Source organism: Lagenorhynchus albirostris, chromosome 1 (assembly GCF_949774975.1).
Source record: "Lagenorhynchus albirostris chromosome 1, mLagAlb1.1, whole genome shotgun sequence".
Lineage (NCBI taxonomy): Eukaryota > Metazoa > Chordata > Mammalia > Artiodactyla > Delphinidae > Lagenorhynchus > Lagenorhynchus albirostris.
Window position 1 is genome coordinate 49,786,305 of NC_083095.1, and position 22,388 is coordinate 49,808,692.

Here is a 22,388-nt window from a genome sequence, read left to right on the forward strand (position 1 = left end):
GGGGCTGGTGCCCACCGACCAGTTGGTGAAACCAGGTTCTGGGACTAGTGCCAACTCACTGGTGAGTGGAGCTAGGTCCTGGGGTCTCTGACTACAGGGCCCTGGGGGCCCTAGAGTTGTTTGTCAGCTTGCTGGTGGGCGGGTTCAGGTCCCAGGGGGTTCTGAAGCCAGTGCCTGCCCACTCGTGGTTGGAGCCAGGTTCTGAGTTATCTGGCTGCAGGGTCCTGGGGATTCCAGGACTAGTGCTGGTGCCCTGGTGTGTGGGTCTTGGTCCTAGGCCCTCTGGTGAACAGGGGCATATCCTGGAGTGGCTGCGGTCACAGGGGGTTTTAAGGCAGATGGCCTGCTGGTGAGTGGGGCTGTGTCCCAGCTGGGCTAATTGCCTGGCTTGACCTGTTGTGTCCCAGTACTGGTGCCCATAGGCTGGTGGGCAAGGCCAGGTTCTGGTGCTAATAAGTTAGAGGGAGAATTCCAAAACAGTGCTTGCCAGCACCCAGTGTCTTTGTGGTGGTAGAAGAAGCTCCCAAAATGTCTGCCACAAGTGTCTGTGTCCCCAGGGTCAGCTCCAGTTTCCTCCTGCCTCTCTGGGAGGCTCTCCAAGATTAGCAGGTGGGTCTGACCCAAGCTTCTTTAAAATTATTGCTTCTGCCCTGGGTCCCGGAGTGTGTGAGGTTTTGTGTGTGCCCTTTAAGAGTGGAGTCTTTATTTCTCACAGCCCTCCAGCTCTCCTGAAAGTGAGCCCTGCTGGCCTACAAAGACAAAGGTTCTGGGGGCTTGTCTTCCTGGACAAGGTCCCTCCTGGTGTAGGACCCCTGGGTTGGGGAGCCCAGTGTGGGACCTGGGCCCCCTTGCTTCTTGGGGAGAATCTCTACAGTTGTAATTATCCTCCTGTTTGTGGGTTGCCCACGTGGGGGGTAAGGTTCTTGACCATACTCTGTTTCCACCTTTCCTGTAAGTCTTGTTGTGGTTCCTTCTTTGTATTTTTAGTTGTAGAAGATCTTTTCTGCTGGTTTCTAGTCTTTCTCATCAACAGTTCCTCTGTAAATAGTTGTAATTTTGGTGCGCCCAAGGGAAGAAGCAAGCTCAGGGTCTTCTTACTCCACCATCTTGACCACACCCATTTCATTTCTCTCATCATTGTTTTGTAGTTGTCAGCATACAGATCTCACAATTTTTTTGTTAGATTGATGTGTAAATATTTAATTTTTGGGAGCTAAGTGGTATAACTTATTTTTAATTGTTGTTAGTATAGAGATATTAAATTGATTTTTGTATGTTGACCTTATACTGTGTTATCTTGGTAAACTTACTTAATAGTTTTATGGTACAGCCAGGTTATTTTTAAGAAATTACAAACTGGGAATAGTTTTATAAGTTCAGTTTTGCTGTTTTAGATGAAATGTCAAATCTTAAATCTTGAATGAGGTGAATTTTTCTGTTCCTCACTTTTTCTTTAGCAGTATACATATAATATTTACTTATTAGCTTTGTTAGTAGTTAAATATTTGTATGGCCTGGTGATGGAAGCATCAACCAAAAAAGCCTGATTTCAAAGAGGGAGCCTAGTTTCTCTCTTCTTTTGTAATTAAATAATAGTAACACTGGCTAGTTTTATGAAAAATTTTATTTGCAACAGTAAAATCATGATTTTTTTAACAGGAAGAGTACGATTGGGATAGTTAATTTTGTAAGTGTTTTTCATATGGCATATTTTTTGGCTATGAATAATTGTCCTATTTCTTCTCTTTTTCTCTTTCTTCTCAGGTATTGGGAGAGTTGCTGCTACATCTTTAGGAAATTTAACTAACCATGGTTCTGAAGATTTACCCCTTCCTCCTGGCTGGTCTGTGGACTGGACAATGAGAGGGAGGAAATATTACATAGATCACAACACAAATACAACTCATTGGAGCCATCCTCTTGAGCGAGAAGGACTTCCTCCAGGATGGGAGCGAGTTGAGTCATCAGAATTTGGAACCTATTATGTAGATCACACAAATAAAAAGGCTCAATATAGGCATCCCTGTGCTCCGAGGTAGACTATCAACTTTATCTTAACTCTTTGTTTTGAAATTGTCTAATGTTAGATTTTGAACTCATATTTTCATCAAAGAGAAAGATGTCCTGAAGTTTGATTTGAAAACTTTATTTTTCACAGCTTATGAGATTTTTTCCTCTGGACTTATATTTAGTAATGAATGACTTTAATAATTAAAAAACAACTTTTAAACAAACCTCAAAAACAGGATCAATATTCTTATGATCAGATTCTGCTTTAATATGCCAGAATGCTTTTGTTAAAGATACCCAGAAATTAAAGTAAATAAATAGAATATCTGCCTCTTTACATTTAAATTTCTATAAAAAATACACATCTACCTTCTAATGTGTCAGAATATATTTTGAATTATGTTTTGCTGATTTTATTCAATTTACAGATATTTTATGTTTTTTAACTGTTGCCACACAAGAAAGTGAAGATTATCTATTTTATTTATTTATTTTTGGCTGCATTGGGTCTTCGTTGCTGTGCGTGGGCTTCCTCTATCTGCAGTGAGCGGGGGCTACTCTTCATTGCACTGTGCGGGCTTCTCATTGTGGTGGCTTCTCTTGTTGTGGAGCACGGGCTTTAGGCACGCGGGCTCAGTAGTTGTGGCGCACAGGCTTAGTTGCTCCATGGCATGTGGGATCTTCCCGGACCAGGGCTCGAATCCATGTCCCCTGCATTGGCAGGTGGACTTAACCACTGCAACACCAGTGAAGTCCCTACATTTTAATATTATCACCCAGAAAACTAAGCTTTGTCATTATTGTGCTGTTTTAATCATTTTACATATTTGGATTTTTAATTCAAGTTTGAAAAACAGTTTTTTTCCAGTGATTCCATTTAGTGGCACTCAGTGTTTATTGAGCAAGTGAGGTTGTCATCCCTTCAAAAGAACCAAGTCAGCCTCTCTGCCTGTGTTGGGCTCTGGCCCCTTTGCCTGCTCTCCTTACCATCTCAGGCAAGCTGCTGCTCTCCCTGGCTTCAATTTGCCGGCCTGTGACATAGGGGTAATTTGTAGCCTCCCTCCCACCTGATCACAACCCTTACCCAAGGGCAGGGATGAGTTCCACGTATTCCTGCTGTGTCCCCGGCACCAAACACAGAGACACACACACAGGTAGATGTTTTGTTGAATGAATAAATGATAGAAATGCAAAAAAAAAAACAAAACCCTAAAAACCCCCAACAAAACGTGGTTACAGTTTGCTGTCACTGGATCTCAGAGGCTTTCTGGTCCATATAACCAGATTTGAGAGTATATTGAGCCTAGTTTTCTGTTTATCATCATTAATTTTATATTGAATATTATTATAGAATTTTATAGTTTACAAAGCATTTTCACAATTAGTTAATTTGCTTCTCTTAGCAACTCTGTAGACTTTAAGCAGGAGAGAATAAACACCTTCCTTAAGCTCCGATAGGTAGTATTAGCATCTATTTGGTTGTCTGTATTATGCTAATCCTTATACAGAACTCTTGACATATATTAGGTCATTTAATCCTTAGAAGAGTCATTTTTGGTATGAATTTATTCTGGTTTTACAAATAAAAAGGCTAAGGTTTAGAGAAGTGAAGCAGTTTCGCTTACATTCGTGCAACTTGTAATTGGCCAAACTGAGGTTAACCCGCACACCCCCCAGGGTGTATCTGACTTCGAAGCCTCAGTTCTTTCCCACCTCCCAGTTGTGCTATCAAGGAATCTTTCACTTTGCACCTACTTATGAAAGAAGAGTTGAAGGTAAAATCCAGTGCCGTTTGCACATTGATCTTTAAATTGTTAACTACAGTCTAATCCAACAGTCACTTGAGTCCTGGTTTAGTATTGGAATGATCTTTCCTGATACGCACATAAACCTTTATGTTTGGAGGCAGGCTCTTCCAGTTTTATCTCCAAGTCTGGAATAGGCCATTATGGTCTCCCGGAATTCAGTCTTTAACCTTCAAGTGGGTCAGTGCTTTCCTTAGCATCTTCCCATTAAGAGCCCTTACCCCACCTTGCTGTTTCTTTCCTTCCCCCCTCCCCCAACTTATAGGCTGTTAGAACTAATTAAAAGCATGGTCTTTTTTTTTTTTTTTAAGTCTCTCACTTAAAACAGGTTCTAAAAACAGGTTCTAATCAACCCTAACTCCTATATGCTCTCTTAAGGTGGTAAAAGTAGAAAGGAAATAGTATAGTTATGTGGATATTTCAAGCACAGTACTCACTCCTACTGTAGTACCTGTTCCAAACCCCCTTTTCAACCTAAAGGAGAAAGAAAATATCCATTCTTATTTTGAGAAAAATTATCAACTTTTCCAGTATAAATTTATAGCTAATTACTAGTTATTACTAAAATTTGATTCTAGTTTTAAGCCTCTGTATAAAGATTATAACTTAGCTCTGACTTTTTTAATAACCTTCTTTAAAGTTGCCCTTGAAAAGAATAAATATCAGCCAGATGAAATCTCTTAAAAATATGTAAAGATTTAGCTTAGTTTTATATCCATCACTAGTGACATACAGATTTCCAAGAGAAGGTGCATTTTACTTCCCCTATAGTATGGTTTAAAAAAAAGCCAGATCCTTATGTTTTTTAGGTGGTAGAAGTTTGGGCAAGAGGCACATTGAAAAACACTTAAATATTATTCTTGTATTTCATGTTTTATTTAGGGCCTTTATCCTAATGAACATTGATTGTTTCTTCTTAGTGTACCTCGGTATGATCAACCTCCTCCTATCACATACCAGCCACAGCAAACTGAAAGAAATCAGTCCCTTCTGGTACCTGCAAATCCTTATCATACTGCAGAAATTCCTGATTGGCTTCAGGTTTATGCTCGAGCTCCTGTGAAGTAAGTGAATTTACAGCACAAATTTTTGTTGAGTGGTGAGTAGAAGCCTGAATGGAGTCTCTGGGCTGCTTAAAGCACACAGCACCATTTTTAAAAAAATATTATTTAAAAGCCCATTGTTATTTAAAGAAGGGATATCACAGCTTATAAAGTTGAAAAGTCATTGATTAGAAATAGAAGTTTTACAAATATTTATTGAATCTTCACTTTCTATTGTGTGCAGACCTAGGCTATTACAGGGATGCAATAAAAAGCTTACATTCTCATAGGGGTAGAATAACTTGTAAATAAGTGATGCAATACCTGTGATAAAAGGAAGGAACCAGGTAAGTCCTAGGTACATAGGTGAATCAAAGCGGGACACAAGGGTGTTGAGGAAATAGTATGTGTGGTGGCTCAAGTTCTGTGAGGAGGTGATCTGTGTTCACTGATAGCTTTGTTACCCTGGGAAGGGTGCTTAACTTAGTTTTGTTTTCTGTAAATTGGAGATAGTAATAGTACCTTCTCTTAAGATTATTGAGTATTCAATAAAATAATGCATCTAAAATATGTATCACAGTGTCTTGCACATTGAGAGAGCTTAGTAAATGGTTACTGTTATTATTGTGGGTAAAGGTATAGAATAGTGGTTAAGATCACTCAGGAAGGAAACTGTCTGGAAGGAAAGCGTGATTTCTGTCTCCATCACCTACTTACCGAATGACCTTGGGCAAGTTATTGAACTTAGTTCTAAGTGTTTTTCCTCTACTGAAATACAGGGGATAATAATCTTGTCTACTTTACTTGGTGTGGTGAGGCTTAAAAGTGATCATGCTTTTTCTTAAATATTTATTTATTTTTGGCTGCACTGGGTCTTAGTTGTGGCATGCAGACTCTAGTTGCAGCATGCATGCGGGATCTAGTTTCCTGACCAGGGATTGAACCCGGGCCCCCTGCATTGGGAGCATGGAGTCCCAGCCACTGGACCACCAGGGAAGTCCCTGATCATGCATTTTAAATCAAATGGCACAGTGGCTGACTTGAGTAAGCCCTTAACAGTGGTTTCTTACTATTATGAGTGAGCAAGGAAAGCTGCACCAAAAGGAAAATCCATGCACTCGTTTTTAAAGATGGCTATGAGTTTGCTAGGCTCATTGAGGATATTTGTTGGGTGCCATAGTAGGCACTGTTCTTGGAATATCGTCATGAATAAATGAAATATTTGCCTCAAAGAGCGTCTCTCTTCTGGGAAAACAGAAGTAGGTACTCAGATCAATAATCCAGTGTGGTAAGGATCAGTGACAGTGGTATATACAAAGTGCTATGATTTCAGAAAAGGGGATGTCTGAAAGTAAATAGTTATTGATAATCCAGTGCTTCCTGTACCATACTGTGCTAAGTTTTTACATATGTTATCTCATATAATCTTCCCAAAACCTATTTTACAGCTGAAAAAAACTCTGCTAAGATCACACAAATATTAAGTGGTAGATTTCAAACCTTTCTCTCTAACTTCAAAGTTCATACTCTTAACTCTTGTCATTACTACTTCTTATTTAATAATAATTATCACTTACTGAGTATCTATTTAAATTCCTGGTACTTTGCTACATATTTTACACATAATAATTGCATGTACAGTACTGTTAACAATTATATAAGGTGACATTTTGCAGCCTTACTCTTAATATTCCATTTGTATTTCAAAAACCAAAACTATCAGCACAAGATAGCCCAAAGAAGAGTTTTTAGAAAGTTTAAGATGATTGTACAATGAATTTCGAATAAAATAATTAAATCTTATAAAGTCACTGGTCATTTACTATGAACTATTTGTTAATTCTTGGCCAACATAACCTTCCCTTACATTCCCTCTGATCTTTTCAGTCTATAAATTCATGGCTGTTGATCTGTGTGGCCTGATGCAGAGAGACAAGATGATATTATGAGGGTTGTAGTCTAAAATCATGTTTTTTTTTCCTAAGTCAAATTTAAGCCTTGTCAGTGTAATTTTTAAAAAGGTTTTAATTACAGATATTATTATACAGAGTATAAACAGTGCTTGTCAGAAGTTTTTTAGTTTATTTGAAATTACGTAGACATTCATCCATAAAATTAAGCATGGCTTGGTGTCTTAGCTAACCTACAGAAACCTCTTTATCTGATAATATCCATATACTGTAGGAATAGGATGAGGAATGATAGCAGATGGACTTTTCTTCCCTTTTTCCCTCTCTTTTTTCACTCTTGATACCACTTGATCTACTGCTCTCTGTGGCCTTTGTTCATATGCTGATCCTAAGTCATATGTAATATGTGCATGTATTTATATTTCCTTAAGTCTGGAAGAATATGTGCCTAACTGTTAACCTTTGTTATTTCTGGGAGTTGATAAGATTGAGTAGGGTTATTCTTTCTTCTTTATCTTATTTCTACTCTATAGCCGTTGTTAGAAAGAAATAACATAAAAAGCTTTCCTTCTTGGGGGAAAAAGATGGTACTTAAATGGAATTCTTTGCTTCTGATGAAAAGAAACAGACTCCTAAAGATTACAGTCGCTTTCAACTCTGGCTCTGTGAGCTAACTATAGAACTTCAGGAAACTAGCAACTTAAGTTTTTTTCAAATAGATCAGAACTCCTCCCAGAATGGGCCAGTGAGAAAAGAGAGCAAGTACTTCTTTACTGCTTAAAACAAGAGGTCTAGGTCTACCTTTTAGTTGATACTAAATTTTTGTCTCTAAAGAGGATTGGAAATGGTTAATATTGTTCTGTCAACAGAAGGTGAGTTGTTATCCATGAATTAGATAATGGAGAATCAATTACTTATCCAAAAAATTAGCTTCTTTCTTCCTTTTGTTTAACAAACAATTGACATTATCTAGCTTTCTAAAATGCTTTATTTCTATCTCTAGCAGTAACTTACCAAAATAATTTTTGCATATACTTCCAGAACTGACTTAGAACAGATAATGTTCTAAATTATTTATTAATTTTAGTAAAGGTATGTTTCTAAAGTTTTCTCTCAAAAGTCTGTAATGTATCATGCACCTGTAAGCAAGCTGAACTATAGGATAAAATTAAAAGATTTAATCTTTAACGGGAAAAAGACCATCAGGAACATGTTTACTTTCCATTATTCCTCATGCCCGCCCCATCCCCCAACACCAGTCCCCAACAGCATTGTGGCACAGACTCTATTTTATCCCTGTGTCTGTGATCCTGCAGTATCACTGCTGACTCACTTCTGGGTGTAGGAGGAAAGGAAGAATGGGCATACTGTTACATAAGACAGGCACAGGGAACTTGGGCTACATTACAATACCCGGGGCTGGAATAGCAGTACTTTTGGCTCCTGAAGGCAGCATCCACTGGAGTGTGAACAAGGTTTTTTGGTAGCATTACAGCAATTGTTGTTTGCTTATATGGGTTATTTATAAGTTCTGTTTGAATAAAATACTGCTGTAGGAAAAATATAGCAAGAGAGATGCTATGAGAAAAGGATACTGGAGTAAACAGCCTATTTTCTGAATGATTTACCTGTATATTTAGAGTGTAGTGGCTAAGAAGTTAAACTGAAGCAGATTATTTGGCTCCTTAAGAAAAGAATGGGAATTACATACTTTTCTTAAGAAAAGTAAATGGCAGGCATAAGCAGAAGGGAAGTCACTATATAGAAACAGCAGGGCAAGGATTTGGAATGGAAATTGACACATTGCATACTTTTCTCATCTGTGGTTCTCCTTAGAGTACTTTTTCTTCTTCCCAAAGTATTTTCACTAAATATTCTGATTTTCTTGCTTCTACACAATTCTATTCTTGATGCTAAATGCTGTGATTGGGAAGTCAAAATTGTCTGAAGCTTTTTTCTTTTTCCTTTTTTAAAAAAACTTGAATGCTTATACAGAATGATATTCATGTGTTACAAACAAGTTTGATATTTATCAATATTACCATATTCTTCTCCCTTCTTTTCCTTGCTAGAATGTCCCAGATGATAAATGAGCTTTAACGTTCTTATAGTTCACCTGGCATAAATTTAAGTATCTTGAATCAGTAGACATTGCTGAAATGCCCCTTAGCAATGGAATTCAGACTTGGGAAGATTAAGGTTTTTTGTTAGGAATTATGAATTTGTTTCAAACAAATAAAATCTTAAGGTACATGAATGGCAGAGGTTCTAGGAAATACCTTGCAGTTGTTTCTTCATGGAGGCTCATTGAGTATTTCTTGTAGTATTTCTCCAATATATGTTGGCAAATAGTTGGAGTTTCCCACTAAAGAGAATATAAAGCTTTCTGCCAAGTATATCTTTTAGTAAATTTGCAGTGCTCAGTAAGTAAGTTAGTAAATTTGGGATCCAACAAAATACGTTTACCTTGTGATTTTTGTGTACTGTGCTGTGCTTTTGGTATTCCTGGAACACATAACCAGGTTGTTCAGAAATGTATGTCAACATACCAAGCACAGTCTGTAGCTCATACTGGCTGCTCTGTATTTGTTTACTGTTTCCCTTTTTAAAAAAATATTACGTGATCCCCTTGGAATAAGATGGTAAATGAATTACCAAACAAAAGGAAATGGGTAGGAAATGTTATAAATGATTATTAAGAATAAATTTACTAGAATTTACAATTAAAGTTCTTCCTATTATGTCTGTTGTGCAATATGATTTGAGAAGTATAACTTTAATATAGGTATATGCCTTGCTCTATAAAAACTTGTTCAAGTTTTTTCTCTAGTCTTAGTAGGTATTATCATTCAAAACTATTACTGTGATGTGCCTTAGTCCATATAGTTCTCTGCCTTTCTGATCTTTTAATCACTAAACAATTTTGCAAGAGATATGTATATAGCCTCTTTAGGTTTCATCTATAAAATGAGAAGATTGGAGTAGAGCGCTGTCTTCAGGTCCCTTTCAATTCAAAGTGTAAATTACTGCTTTAGTAGTTTGTTGTATACTTCATCTCAGTATGTGATCTACTTACCATTGAAGAAGGACTAAACACCTTCTGAACTGTATATAAATAAAAACTTATGTGAGTCCGGCCCCACATGGTGCAGTCTTCTACAGTCTATTTATTCTGTCATTTTGAAAACAGCTTATTCTTTCCTTTCTGCTTGAGTTTTTCTGTATTTTTTGTTGTTTGTTTGTAATATTGTATACTCAACCTCAGGATTTTTCAGCCCACAAATGATGGTTCCTTTTCCTCTACCTGTTTAGTTCCTTGTTTGCTGTAGTAAACAGTATGCCTCAAAAAGCTTTATCAACACTAATGACACAGATGATCTTGCCTATTTTTCTATATTATTCATTGCAGGAACAATGTGGTCTAAAGTATTCTTACCTTCGGATGAACTTATGAATAGCATGGAATATGTTCTTCAGAAATTATAGAACCACAGTGGTTTGAAATCTTCATTATTATCTAGCATTAATATTAGAATAACTGATACATAAGATGAATGGAAATGGGTATTTTTTAACTTAGATTGAAATGAAGTAATATTAGTAGTTTTCTCCTCTCCCTAAAAAATAGTGTATTTAACTAGCAGTTAAAAACTCGGTTATTTTAAATTGAAATTTATCGTTTATTTAGTTATAATAAAATTGAAATTTATAAAAATAGAACAGTTTATTGTTATAAATACATATTTATGAATATGTTGTGAACATATGTCTGATTGTGTTTTAAAACAGATATGACCACATTCTGAAGTGGGAACTCTTCCAGCTGGCTGACCTGGATACATACCAGGGAATGCTAAAGTTGCTTTTCATGAAAGAACTGGAACAGATTGTTAAAATGTATGAAGCCTACAGACAGGCTCTTCTCACGGAGTTGGAAAATCGCAAGCAGAGACAGCAGTGGTATGCCCAGCAACATGGCAAGAATTTTTAAGTTAATTTTTTAAAAATAAAATTTAAGTTTTATTATAAGGGCTTTAAAATATTTTCACAGATTAAAAAAGAACTGCAAACAAGTACTTTGGTTAATAAAGGCAGCTTACTTTTTTGAAATTATAAAATTCTAATTTTACATGTATTTTGTTATTAAAAATATTCTTTTATTGAGAAAAAAAATGAGTTTATCATTTTAAGAGCCAACATGGCAGACACTTCTAAATGCTGTATATTTGGAAACTGCTTTGAATATTCTCGATGGAGACAAATGCAACAAGAAATGTCATTTAACCAGATATTAAATAGGAAATGATCAGTTGCTAAACTCTCACAGTAGCAGTACCTTTCTTCAAGAAACAGAGAACGAGAGAGATAACCTATGCAGTATTTAAAAAAATGTTTACTGCTTTAGTGTGGAATATTGTCTGGAATTGGATGGTTTAAATATTACCATTGTATAGTGCAAAACATAAAATGGGATTTGGGACCTTTATTGTGATAAATTTTTATATGTAACGTATGGAGTCACCTTCCCTCCCCCTCCCCCGAATGTAAAGAACCCTTTTAAGACATGTTGAGAAAGTATTTTTTGGTATGAAAGGGTGAAGGGTCTATAATGTTTCAGGAATAAATTTAGGTATAAGGCCTGTGTGGGAAAAGTGTGCACAGCACTCAAGAGTTGCTAACATTACAGTACTTCCTTACTTTGGACCAGGGCTTTTATGGCATTTAGTAACATGGTGCTGATGAGACAGTGGAGGCTTTTCAACAGCATAGCACGTTGCCATCCCAACAGACTGGGTTGAACTGCCAAAAATGACAATCAGGGATTCATTAAGAAATCTTGGTCATTAAATTGATTCTACATATCTTTTATCTTCTAAGAGTTTGTCACAGAACTTTAAAACCCAGTATTTCTCTCCCAGTTTTTTTTCCTTTGGTTTAATAGTTATTAAGACATTGTTCATAATTAGCACAGTATGTTTGATTGCAGGCAAATTTATGGCACGTCTAGCCTATAAATCTCTAGAATTCTGTGAATTTCAAAACTTGTTGAAATAGCTCTTCAGTTATATTTACATGTGTTGTAAATATGTAAATACATTTTTAGTTTAGGTAATCTTCCAAAATATAAAGCACTCCCAGTTAGATATCAGTGAATTGGAATTATTGATAAAATGTTGAAAATGTTAAATGTTTGATTTTATATAACAAGCTTATTAAATATATTTTTGTGGAAACTAAATGTGTTGCGTTTGAGTCCATGTTTTATGCATAGCACTTATATGTATTCGATTTTTCCATTCAGAGGCCCATAGGCAAAGGAAGCAGTATAATGAAAGGGGTATTCCAAAATGAAAATAGACTAGTTGGAATGTTATCAGTGGGAAAAGTTATTTTGCAGGGCATGTGATCAGACTTTCCTAAGATGTGAGCTTAAATATCTTATGAACTCTCACACACTCTTCTGTTTTAATCATTCTTTACTCCTTACTAAATATTACCATTTTATTTAATTAAAGCTTAGCCATTTCTAAGAAAGTTAGAAATTACTCTGTTTTAGAGCTCCCAGATAAGAGGCATTACTTTTTTTTTCATTACCACACTTTTTTTTCCTCTAGAAAGTAAGCTCAATGAAATTCCACTACAGATTTTAGTAATTATAAAAACAATATAGAATCACTGGTTTAAAAGAATTGGAAGATACCTAAAAGGGCTTAGTGTACATTCCTTAAAATGGAAACCTAAATTTGTAATGGTGTCAACATGAAAGAAAATGCATTTTGAATTTAAAAAAAGAGATAGAAATCTTCATCATTCTATATCATCACCTCCCAAACATTTCCAAATTCAGTTGTTTTTAATATTGGGAACCAGAGTAAACTTTAATAATAGTTCACATGTTAAAAGAATAAACCTATGATGAATACATTTCTTTGTGTACCAAATGAAAAAATATACAATGCAGTGAAACTCAAATACATATACAAAGTGATTTTTTGTGCATTTTTGATCAAGAGGTTTATATTCTATATTAAATCATGATAGAAAAGCAATATATAGTTTTTGATAAAGCAACTGAAAAGCTCTCTTATATGTCTTTTATAATAAGAGCTAATGGTATATGTAAGATGGTATAGATTGAATCAAGCCTATTGAGTTATGATGCTATGTTTTAACAAATGGCTATGTGAAATAATTTAAAAATTCTTCTGTAGAAATTAAATGAGCATATCCAAATGTGGAGTAATATTACTACATGGTTTAACTATAACCCGGTAGTAGAATTTAGTAAATTCAAGCAGAACACATGTACTGTTATCATAAATAGACAAATTCTTTAAATTATAACAGCATATTTGAAGACAAAATCAGGAAACTGTACATGTTAACAAAATAAAACCATGCATACATACATCTGCTTATTAAACACTGAAATAAAGGAACTAAACCATTTTGCAATCTTCAGAGGTGCTTGGTATTTTACCCTGTTCTGATGGAAGCACTTTGAATGTTTGCATGGAGATGGAAAACAATATTTAACTGACAATTTGGTCATGCACACCTGTATTTTTGAAATTTTGGATTAAATTTTCTTCTTTTCTGATTGTTCAGTAGATTCTGACTTTGGTGCAGGAAAAGCTTGATGATACAGATGTCTGTGGGTTGCTGCTGCACTATAAAGCTTGTATAAAGCCTAGAAATAAAAGAATCAGGATTATAAAACATTGTATAAATACACAGATATAACTTTTTTCCTTCTTAGTGTAATTAGTTTATGGTATGATATCAAATTTAGCATGCTAAATTTGGAATCCTTATATCATTAATCTGTATGAGATATACATTAATAGCTATTATCTTAGAACACAAAAGTATTTTCAGCTGTCCAATGTGTGGGTCGATCTTCATGGTAAATGTTCTATCCTCAGACTGCATTTTCTTTTACCTTTCACACCTTTTGGAGCAGAGCTTCCTAACCACTGTGCCCCAGGGGTGTGTTGAAAACTCATACTGTGAATATTATTAGGTTTAGAGGAATTATAGGAGCTCATAACTTCTGACTGCCAATTGCTACTTTATTATACATAGGTAGACCACTTGCTATTGGAGCTTCCTGATAGGTTTTTCAAAAAGGGACCACTTTTATTCTCCATGATTTCCTGCTATGGTCATGCAGATAAGCAGGTGTGTTACCCTCTCCCCTGCCACACTGGGCTCTCTCAAACGTGCTCTCTTGCCATTGTTTCCATTCCGTATGTAAGTTCATATCTTACAAAACGTTATTCAGAAACATTACGTCAGAGAGTCTTCATTAAAACTACCTCTGTCATTGTTGTCTGTTTAAGAGTGTTTGAATCACAGGAATTTATTGCTTTATGTGTCCATAAATATTTTTATGTTCTTTTCTTTCCCCTCAGCTAGTGTCTAAGATTCATTACCTCCTCTAACTTTCACATAATGAACACTCAGTTAAGGCCAGTTTATCTGATGTAATTCTGAAGTCTGTAAAAAGTCTGAATATTTTTAGAAGTTGGATAAAAGCCTGATATCCTTAAATAGTAATCAATCCCCAGGAAATTCCATTCATTTTTATGTTTTTGAGTCTGCACGGCTACTTTCTTTTGATTTTCTTAAGTCTGAATTGTACTATCATCAATTCTATGAATGCATATTGGTGCAACCTTAGTTCTACTGTATTATGATTCTAACACATTCAGTTTAATCCATGTTCTCTTAAAAGCTTAGATATTTTTCTTAAGACTTGATTTACAAAGTTGAAATTTGTTTTTACCTTTTTAGTGAATTTATTTTACTGAATCTTACATGAAATAATTCCTTGTGACTTGTAAATATTACATGTATCCTTGGTATTTGATTGGAGGACATAATCTAGTTATATATAACAGCAGAAACTGAGGAATTATGTGCTATCTCTGTAGTTGTTGAAGATCAGTTTTGCTTCCTGAAGATAATGACCTAAATGATTCCACAGAGATAATTTTTCTTATGTAACAAGTGATTCCTTCTTAGAAGCTTAGATTTTTCTTCAGATATGGAGTTTTGTACATGTGCAGTGGGAGAAGTGAACACTAATTTACAGGAAAGTTACACTGCATACTGGTCTGAAACCTTAAAGTGGTATAGGTAACTCAGAAGCCAAAGTTAAAAACAACTTCTAAAGATTGTAGCTCCGTTTACTCTCCAGTAGTTAAGTTTCCTGAAGATTCATAACTGTACTTGTTTCACTCTGCAGTAGAGCAAAATGCCCAATGTTGGAGCTTAAGAATTTTGAAATTTTGTAAACATTCAGGAAACAAAACATAAAATATTCATGATAATCAATTCTTATGTTTCATATGCAGATAAAATCATATGTCCAGAATAAGTTAAGTATTTTAAAACCATTGCCAAAAATCACAATTAAAATTGTAAATGCTAGAAGAACATAGGAGCTGTAGTCACCAAAGATTTTTTAATGTACATTGAGATATCCTTTAATGGCTACTTGGTTTATAAAATAAGAATATCATAATGTTTATAAATACATGCTCTTAATTTAAGAAGAAATTTAACTTACCTCATTTGTACTTCCCTGTGGCAAAGGCAGTTTAAAAGGGAGAAAAGAAAAGTATATATCCTGCTTCATTAATAGCATTATGATAATCAACTTTGTTTACAGTAGTAATTTGTGAGCATTTAAGAATAACCCTGCAGAGTTTTTCAGTTTAGATTACATATTTAATGTGAATCTTTTGAAGAACCCAATTCTATATTTATCACAGGTTTCAGCATCATATTCTAGGTGGGCTTTGGGATTTACCTCAAATAGCCTCTCTTCATCTTTTGAGGTTGAAGGGCTAGTTGAGGCAGTGGCTCAGAGGATCCAATTTTAATTCATTCTTTTCCCGTAGTGTTACCATTTATTTATCTCAACTAGATTCTTCAAAGACACACGGCAAATCCATCAGTTACAATTCTCTTTTTAAAGAGTATGTATAATTACACTCTTAATGCTGGGAGAACTGTAGCTATTACTTGCTACCTGGAGACCATAAATATTCTTAACTCCAAACTTTTATGAAGAATCTCAACTTTAGCTTCACTAAATTCCCCTAAATTTAACTGAAGACACTTCCAGAATGACATAGTGAGTTGGTGATTATTCTAGGTGTGTTTATAATTGTCTCCCCTATCCATATTCAATTATTTGAACAGTGGACCATGGTGACCCTGGGTTGGTTAAGTGGACCATAGAGGACAACTGATCCCTAAGCAGCTGATCCAGAGGTTGACCTGGACTCATGCCAGGGCCTGGTACAAATGTAAAGTTCAAATAGAGACAATGTGAAGTGATCAGATGCTGTGTTTAGGGGTTTTACTAAAAGAGACAGTGCTATGACTTCAGATGGTGGTTTATATGTGCTCCTAACAAAGCCAGTGCTAGTCAAATGATAGGTTGTAAGTATGAAGTAATGAACACATAATCGAATCACAATCAGCTAAATAAAAACTTGATTGTGTTTTCTCACTTAACAGCTTTAACTTTTAGGATAAGAAAAAGTGAAAACACTACCTAATCCACGTATGTTTGAAAAATATTGAAATGTTGACTGGAAAACAGTTGTGTAGGACTTTACATGTTATATTATAGTTAGCTGTTTGTATCTGGCCATCTTGACAGATTCTAAAGTTCTTGAAGACTGGGGCCCAAGTCTCCTGTTCTCCTGTATATTTACAACATCTAACATAGTGTCTGGAACATAGATAGCATTCAAATGTGTGCTGCATTTAGTTGAAGAGAATTAAGTGTTCCTACCTGGTCCCACAAGGCTGCAGCCACTTGGTCTATTACAGCACCCAGCTCTCGGTATTCTCCAGAGTACCGGATGTATGCCCAGGTGCACAGAGTAATAAGCGTCAGTCCCATTATCATATTGCATAGGCTAGCTATGATGTCCAAACCAATGAATCCAGTCACACCAGCAATCACATATGTGATAAAGATGACAACAAACAGTGTGGCTGGGGTACGAGCTGCATGGAAGATATTTTTGCTGTCATTGTGCTTGATGTACTGGATGTAAAGTTCATCTATTTCACTCTCCAACTGTTGTAGGTAGCGCCGGCTAAATTCCTCCCCACCCATCTTCTTCACCCCTCGGAATAGCTTCACAGATTCTTCCTTAAGTTCCAGATGTTTCGTCTGTAGGTCATTAGGGGCCAGAAATGGTTTGTCACCACCACAGATCTGTATCGGATAGAGAAGTATTCACGCAGTGCACAGTACAACTAGCAACTGTATCACAATTTTGCACTTAGCTAGTTGAATTTGTTAGAACACATTACTAATCCGAAGGAGCCTGCATTACGTTTTGTCAACCCACATCTTTCCATACTCCATTTCTATCAGGCGGGATTATAAGTGGGACTGGTACTTCATAGGTGACTTATATAAAGCCTTTCTTAATTTGTATTCTCTTTTCGACATGGGAAGGAATATCCATGACTTAATCCAATTTCCTCAAGATGTGGAGGTGAACTGCAAACTCAGTTCATTCATAGAATGAATCCAAATTTAAGAAAACTACTTACAGTCAGGTTCCTGTAGGAAATTTATTCTAACTACACTGAACTAATTTTGACCAAATGAAGTTTAATTTAAAACAATGAGCAATGCTATAAAGCCCTAAAGTAAACTGTGAAAAACATTTCCTTCAGCAGTTTCACTGATTTTTGTTTGGAGCCCATTCGGTATTTTCTTCAAGAGACTAAATGGAAGCATATTAAGTGTTCTTGGACCAAATTTTCAACTTTTTTTTCAAAAGTTACATGGGAAATCTCTGTTACCCATACCATTCACTTCAGTTATTTGTGATTTAATTATATAAAGGAGACTCTCATTCCACTTCCCCTTTAATTATGTTGTAAACACCATTCCATATACTATATTTCTCTTGATTCTAAGACTCTATCAATTTTGGATGCAGTTTTGATTTTATAACATTTTCAGTGGAAAGAAACCTCATCACATTAGTAGATACCATAATCATTAGATGCCTCCTAATTCAGAATGTTAAAAAGAGGAAATATAGTACTTAGAAATATTGGTCCTTGCAGTTTATTTTTTTCTAACAGGTTTTTATATTTAAGATAGAAATTGGACTGTGGAATGTAGGGAGGTATAGTGGAGAGGGTAGCATATGTTATTTTAGCCACTAGATCTTATAAATAGTGGGAAAATCTGTACCCCTCCACCCCCGCAAAATGTGTGTGTTAGAAAGAGATAATTCATTTAAAATACATTTAAATTGTGCACACATCATGTTCTCTTCTTGACTTGTTTTTAAAATATTTTAGGAATACCATAAAAATGTGATACACACAGTTTGAGAAAGAATAAGTGAAAGCCACTTCTGCATGTGTATACAGGGTAACTTGGAAGAAAAAAGAATGAGCTCATGGAAGAAATACTGATTTTATTTGAAACATCATTTCAGGGACGTCCCTGGTGGCGCAGTGGTTAAGAATCCGCCTGCCAATGCAGGGGATGCAGGGGACATGGGTTCGAGCCCTGGTCCGGGAAGATCCCACATGCTGTGGAGCAACTAAGCCCGTGCACCACAACTACTGAGCTTGTGCTCTAGAGCCCACGAGCCACAACTACTGAGCCTATGTGCCACAACTACTGAAGCCTGTGCGCCTAGAGCCCCTGCTCTGCAACAGGAGAAGCCACCGCAGTGAGAAACCTGCACACCAGAACGAAGAGCAGCCCCCACTTGACGCAACTAGAGAAAGCTCACACACAGTAACGAAGACCCAATGCAGCCAAAAATCAATCAATTAATTAATTAAAACATCATTTAAAATACTATTTAATTCTTACCTCTTCCATTTTTTTATTGTATGTATCCTTGGCAGTTGCCACGGCTGCTAAATTGTTAGCTTCTGCTGTGGCCTTTGGACAAAGTACAAAATATGATGTAAAATGGAATTCATATTTTATTAAACTTCCACAGGCAGTTTTCATATATGAGCATTATGTGCAAGAAATATGCAAGAACTCAAGGTCATCACATAATTTGAAAAGTGTTGAAATATTTCTACTACATCTTTTAAAATTAGTAAAATTAAAACTTCAAAATGCATAAAATATAGTTTACTCAATAAACCATAGTTCTAAAATGAATTTTCATTTAGAAGATTATTCCTCTTTATAAATATTATTAAGCCTTTCACCAAATATGGGGGGGATCTATAAATACAAATACATGGGAAATAATATATAGTACATTTTATATATACAAAAATATGTCAACTTTAAGGATTACTGATAGAACAATGTATCACTGATAACAAAAAGAAACCATCAAGAACTTAAGAAATTTAAGAAGTAAGTATGGAAAAAGTGAGTTTTTCCTTTTCTAAGTATAGAGGCCACTTGTTTAAAACCTGCTTTTCTACTTCTTGTTACATGTGTGAATCTAAACCACAGTCTGAGTCTTCTCTAAACAAATTTAGTACAAAGACAATGCAGACTCTTGTATCTCAGCATGCTAAGTGAGGCTGCTATATGTGTATGTGAAAATGTTTAGATGAACACACAAATGGGTAGTTACTAGAAAAATAATCTTCCAATAAGTCATTCCATCTACTATTTTTATTTGGTGATTTCCAACAGCCAGATTGGAGCATATCGTTAGCTTAGCTTTAGTGACAGTATGTTTTAGAATGTCAAGCCTCCTGATGAATAAATACCTGTAACATGGATTTGGGATGTGGTAATTCTTCACCTTGATAGATCTTTATATAAGCCTAAAAAAAAAAAAGAGAAAAAGAAAAAAAAAGACTCATGTTCAAGTAATTGCATTCAATATTTCTCTAAGTCTGTTAAATTGTATTCTAAGGTCTAAGGTCTTGACGGTTCAAAAAAAAAAATAAGGTCTTGATAGTTTCAGGAACTGTTATCTCTTTCTCATACTTTAATTCCCTCTTTCTTAATTCTTGTTCCCTTTTCTGAAAGGTCCTCTTCACACATCTCCACTTGCCAATCCCACCCTTCTTAAAGGCTTAACTCGATACCACCTCCTTTAAAACTTTCTCAGATCCCTCTGCTAGGAGTAACATTTCTTTTTCAGTTACTCACAGGAATTTGTACCTGCTGCTGCCACAAGCTTTATGGGCCCTGAGTCTCCTACTAAATTCTAAGCTCCTCCACAGTGTTTTATGCACAGCAAGAATTCAAATTTTAGATAAATAACATGTCATTTATTGCTGAAAGTGGTGAAGGTAAATAATCACACAGGAGACATACAACCACATTTTAAATGACAAAACGTGGATTTTAAAAATTGATATTTTAGTCCTTGGAGCATCAATCTAAAAATTATATTGGTAACCGAAATCTACTACATATGTGTGTTGGTTACAAAAAAAAGTGTTGTATTTGGGGCTCCCTGAGGTAAATAGGTAAATGCAAATTAAAATAGTTCCACTTCACATTGGCCCTTGGTGCAGAGAGCAGGAAGTGTGGAAGAATTTTCTCCAGGAGGAAGGCAAAGTATAGCCTGTTAGGGAAAATCTTCAGAATGAAGGTGAAATTCAGTATAGGTCATGACTGAAGACTAAGTGGTATGAACCCTGGGAAACACCTCCTCCCCCAAAAAGAGATAGACTTTTCCAACTCCAGGATACATTTATGTTTCAAAATATATTTCCCTCAAGATGAAAGGCGATAGTAAAGTTACCTCAAGGAGTTTTCTCAAAAAATAATTTCAGAAAGCAAGCTCCTCTTGGGAGTCTAACCTTTTTAAAAATCATTTCTGTATATTCCTCATGCCTTTGCCCCTATATTACAAAGTCTATAATTTTTTGTTGTTTAAAACAGGAACCGCATTCCCAAACATGTCAAATCTAAGTACTCACAACTTCTCTAGAAATGAGAGTGATACCTTGAAGTACTCCACCAGACCTCGGCAGGTGATTTTGTTCCCATTGATCTCTTTAATGTCTAGGCTCTCAGGACTAAGTAGCCAAGGAATGAGTATTTTCAAGTTTTTGATGAATTCTTCATCTATTTCTACAAGTAAAAGCAAATTCATCATTATTTTAAAAATCCTATCCAGTCCTCCATGCCATAAAATAAAACATCCTTTGATTTCCTCTGTTTCTTCCGCAGTGATAAAGCTATTACTTACTTTCCCATCATCTAAATTACTCCCGAAACCCACTTTTCTCAGGGTGAACGATACTCCTCGCCCAAACTCCTATGGCTGATCTTTCTTATCTTCACTCCAATTACTTATTTATCTTGTCTTCCACCTATAAAATAGCTTTCTTGATATTAAATGCTATACAAATGTTTTACACCCCATTCACATAACCAGTTCATGTATTCTGATGCCTTTAAGTCCTGTTCACGGTTCATGGTTTTATATATCTAGGGTCATAAAGGGGGGAAAGGGTGGATATTTACTGCTTTATAAGATGTATTCCCTCCAGAAAATGTATCCAAAAGTTGTTCTGTATTTAGTGTGTCCACCTTAGGACAAGTGTATAGAAGTTGGTAAGGTGTGGTAACTACGACTCAAGTTCAAAAAGATAGTGATGCTGCTGCTGCCTCTAGTAGTGAAACGCAGCAACACAAAATAACATTGAAAAAGGCTGGGTTTCCCTGGTGGCGCAGTGGTTGAGAGTCCGCCTGCTGATGCAGGGGACACGGGTTCGTGCCCCGGTCCGGGAGGATCCCACATGCCGCGGAGGGGCTGGGCCCGTGAGCCATGGCCGCTGAGGCTTCGCGTCCGGAGCCTGTGCTCCGCAACGGGAGAGGCCACAACAGTGAGAGGCCCGCGTACCGCCAAAAAAACCCCAAAAAAGACCCAAACATTGAAAAAGGCAATGGAGGCCTCATAGCTAGTGGATCAGAGGTAATCTGAGTTATTTGGTACAATTGATTGCCCATAACCCATTTTATAGCATTAAGTTCAAACTTAACATTACAGATTTAGCACAGTAATACAGAAAACAGATCTTCAGAGAAGTCTTTTGAACACAGCAATAATTTTTTTTTTAGCAATAATTTTTTAAATCATTATTTCAAAACATATGGAAAACTACATAAGAAGCAAGATATGTCCAGAGACTTGGTATCTAAGAAAATGCAGTAACTGCCTATAATTTTTTAAATCTGAATTTCAGCAGAGTCACTGAGTTTTCAGGCTTTGGGATTGGTGATTTCTGAGGTCTTAAGGATAAAGATTCAAACCTTATGATTGTGTTTGCGTGTTCCCTGCTTGTTATTATGACCCCAACATACACTGAAATACTAGTTTACATAAGAATTTATGGTTCTCTTCTCTTTCTTACTGCTTTTATGACATGTATGAGCATGCCACTGGAAATTCTTCCAACTTTTTTGCTTCATGTTTTGTACAGCTTTGATATTTGTGTCCATATTTCATGAGGACTTGGACAGGAGTTTATTCAAATTTATTTTTCTGTTTGCACTGTACCAATTTTTACTGATAATTGTGCTTTGTATTAGTATAGGTTTATTCAAATGTATTTATTATTGTGGTTTGCTTTTAGTTACCAATTTTCACTGAAATACTGGTATTTGTATTATG

The 22,388-nt window shown here is 35.8% G+C and overlaps 2 protein-coding genes across 6 annotated transcripts in view; one reads left to right on the forward strand and one right to left on the reverse strand.

Annotated features, from left to right (window-relative positions):
* The window catches only part of SAV1 (salvador family WW domain containing protein 1), a 29,066-nt gene extending 17,059 nt beyond the window's left edge, over nt 1-12,007 (forward strand). Inside the window, exons 3-5 of the mRNA XM_060142733.1 lie at nt 1,765-2,035; nt 4,736-4,879; nt 10,558-12,007. Coding sequence (XP_059998716.1) covers nt 1,765-2,035; nt 4,736-4,879; nt 10,558-10,759 — 617 coding nt within the window. The 3' untranslated portion in view covers nt 10,760-12,007. The remainder of the gene's footprint in view (nt 1-1,764; nt 2,036-4,735; nt 4,880-10,557) is intronic.
* A 605-nt stretch (nt 12,008-12,612) lies between these two features.
* ATL1 (atlastin GTPase 1) overlaps nt 12,613-22,388 on the reverse strand; it is an 88,657-nt gene continuing 78,881 nt past the window's right edge. For 3 of the 5 annotated variants that reach the window (XM_060142752.1, XM_060142743.1, XM_060142776.1), the window contains 6 exons: nt 20,715-20,842; nt 19,522-19,578; nt 18,650-18,721; nt 16,583-17,014; nt 15,344-15,358; nt 12,613-13,459 (listed from right to left, as the gene is read on the reverse strand). In XM_060142752.1, coding sequence (XP_059998735.1) covers nt 13,349-13,459; nt 15,344-15,358; nt 16,583-17,014; nt 18,650-18,721; nt 19,522-19,578; nt 20,715-20,842 — 815 coding nt within the window. In that variant the 3' untranslated portion in view covers nt 12,613-13,348. The remainder of the gene's footprint in view (nt 13,460-15,343; nt 15,359-16,582; nt 17,015-18,649; nt 18,722-19,521; nt 19,579-20,714; nt 20,843-22,388) is intronic. The other 2 variants (XM_060142768.1, XM_060142759.1) reach the window with 2 other exon arrangements.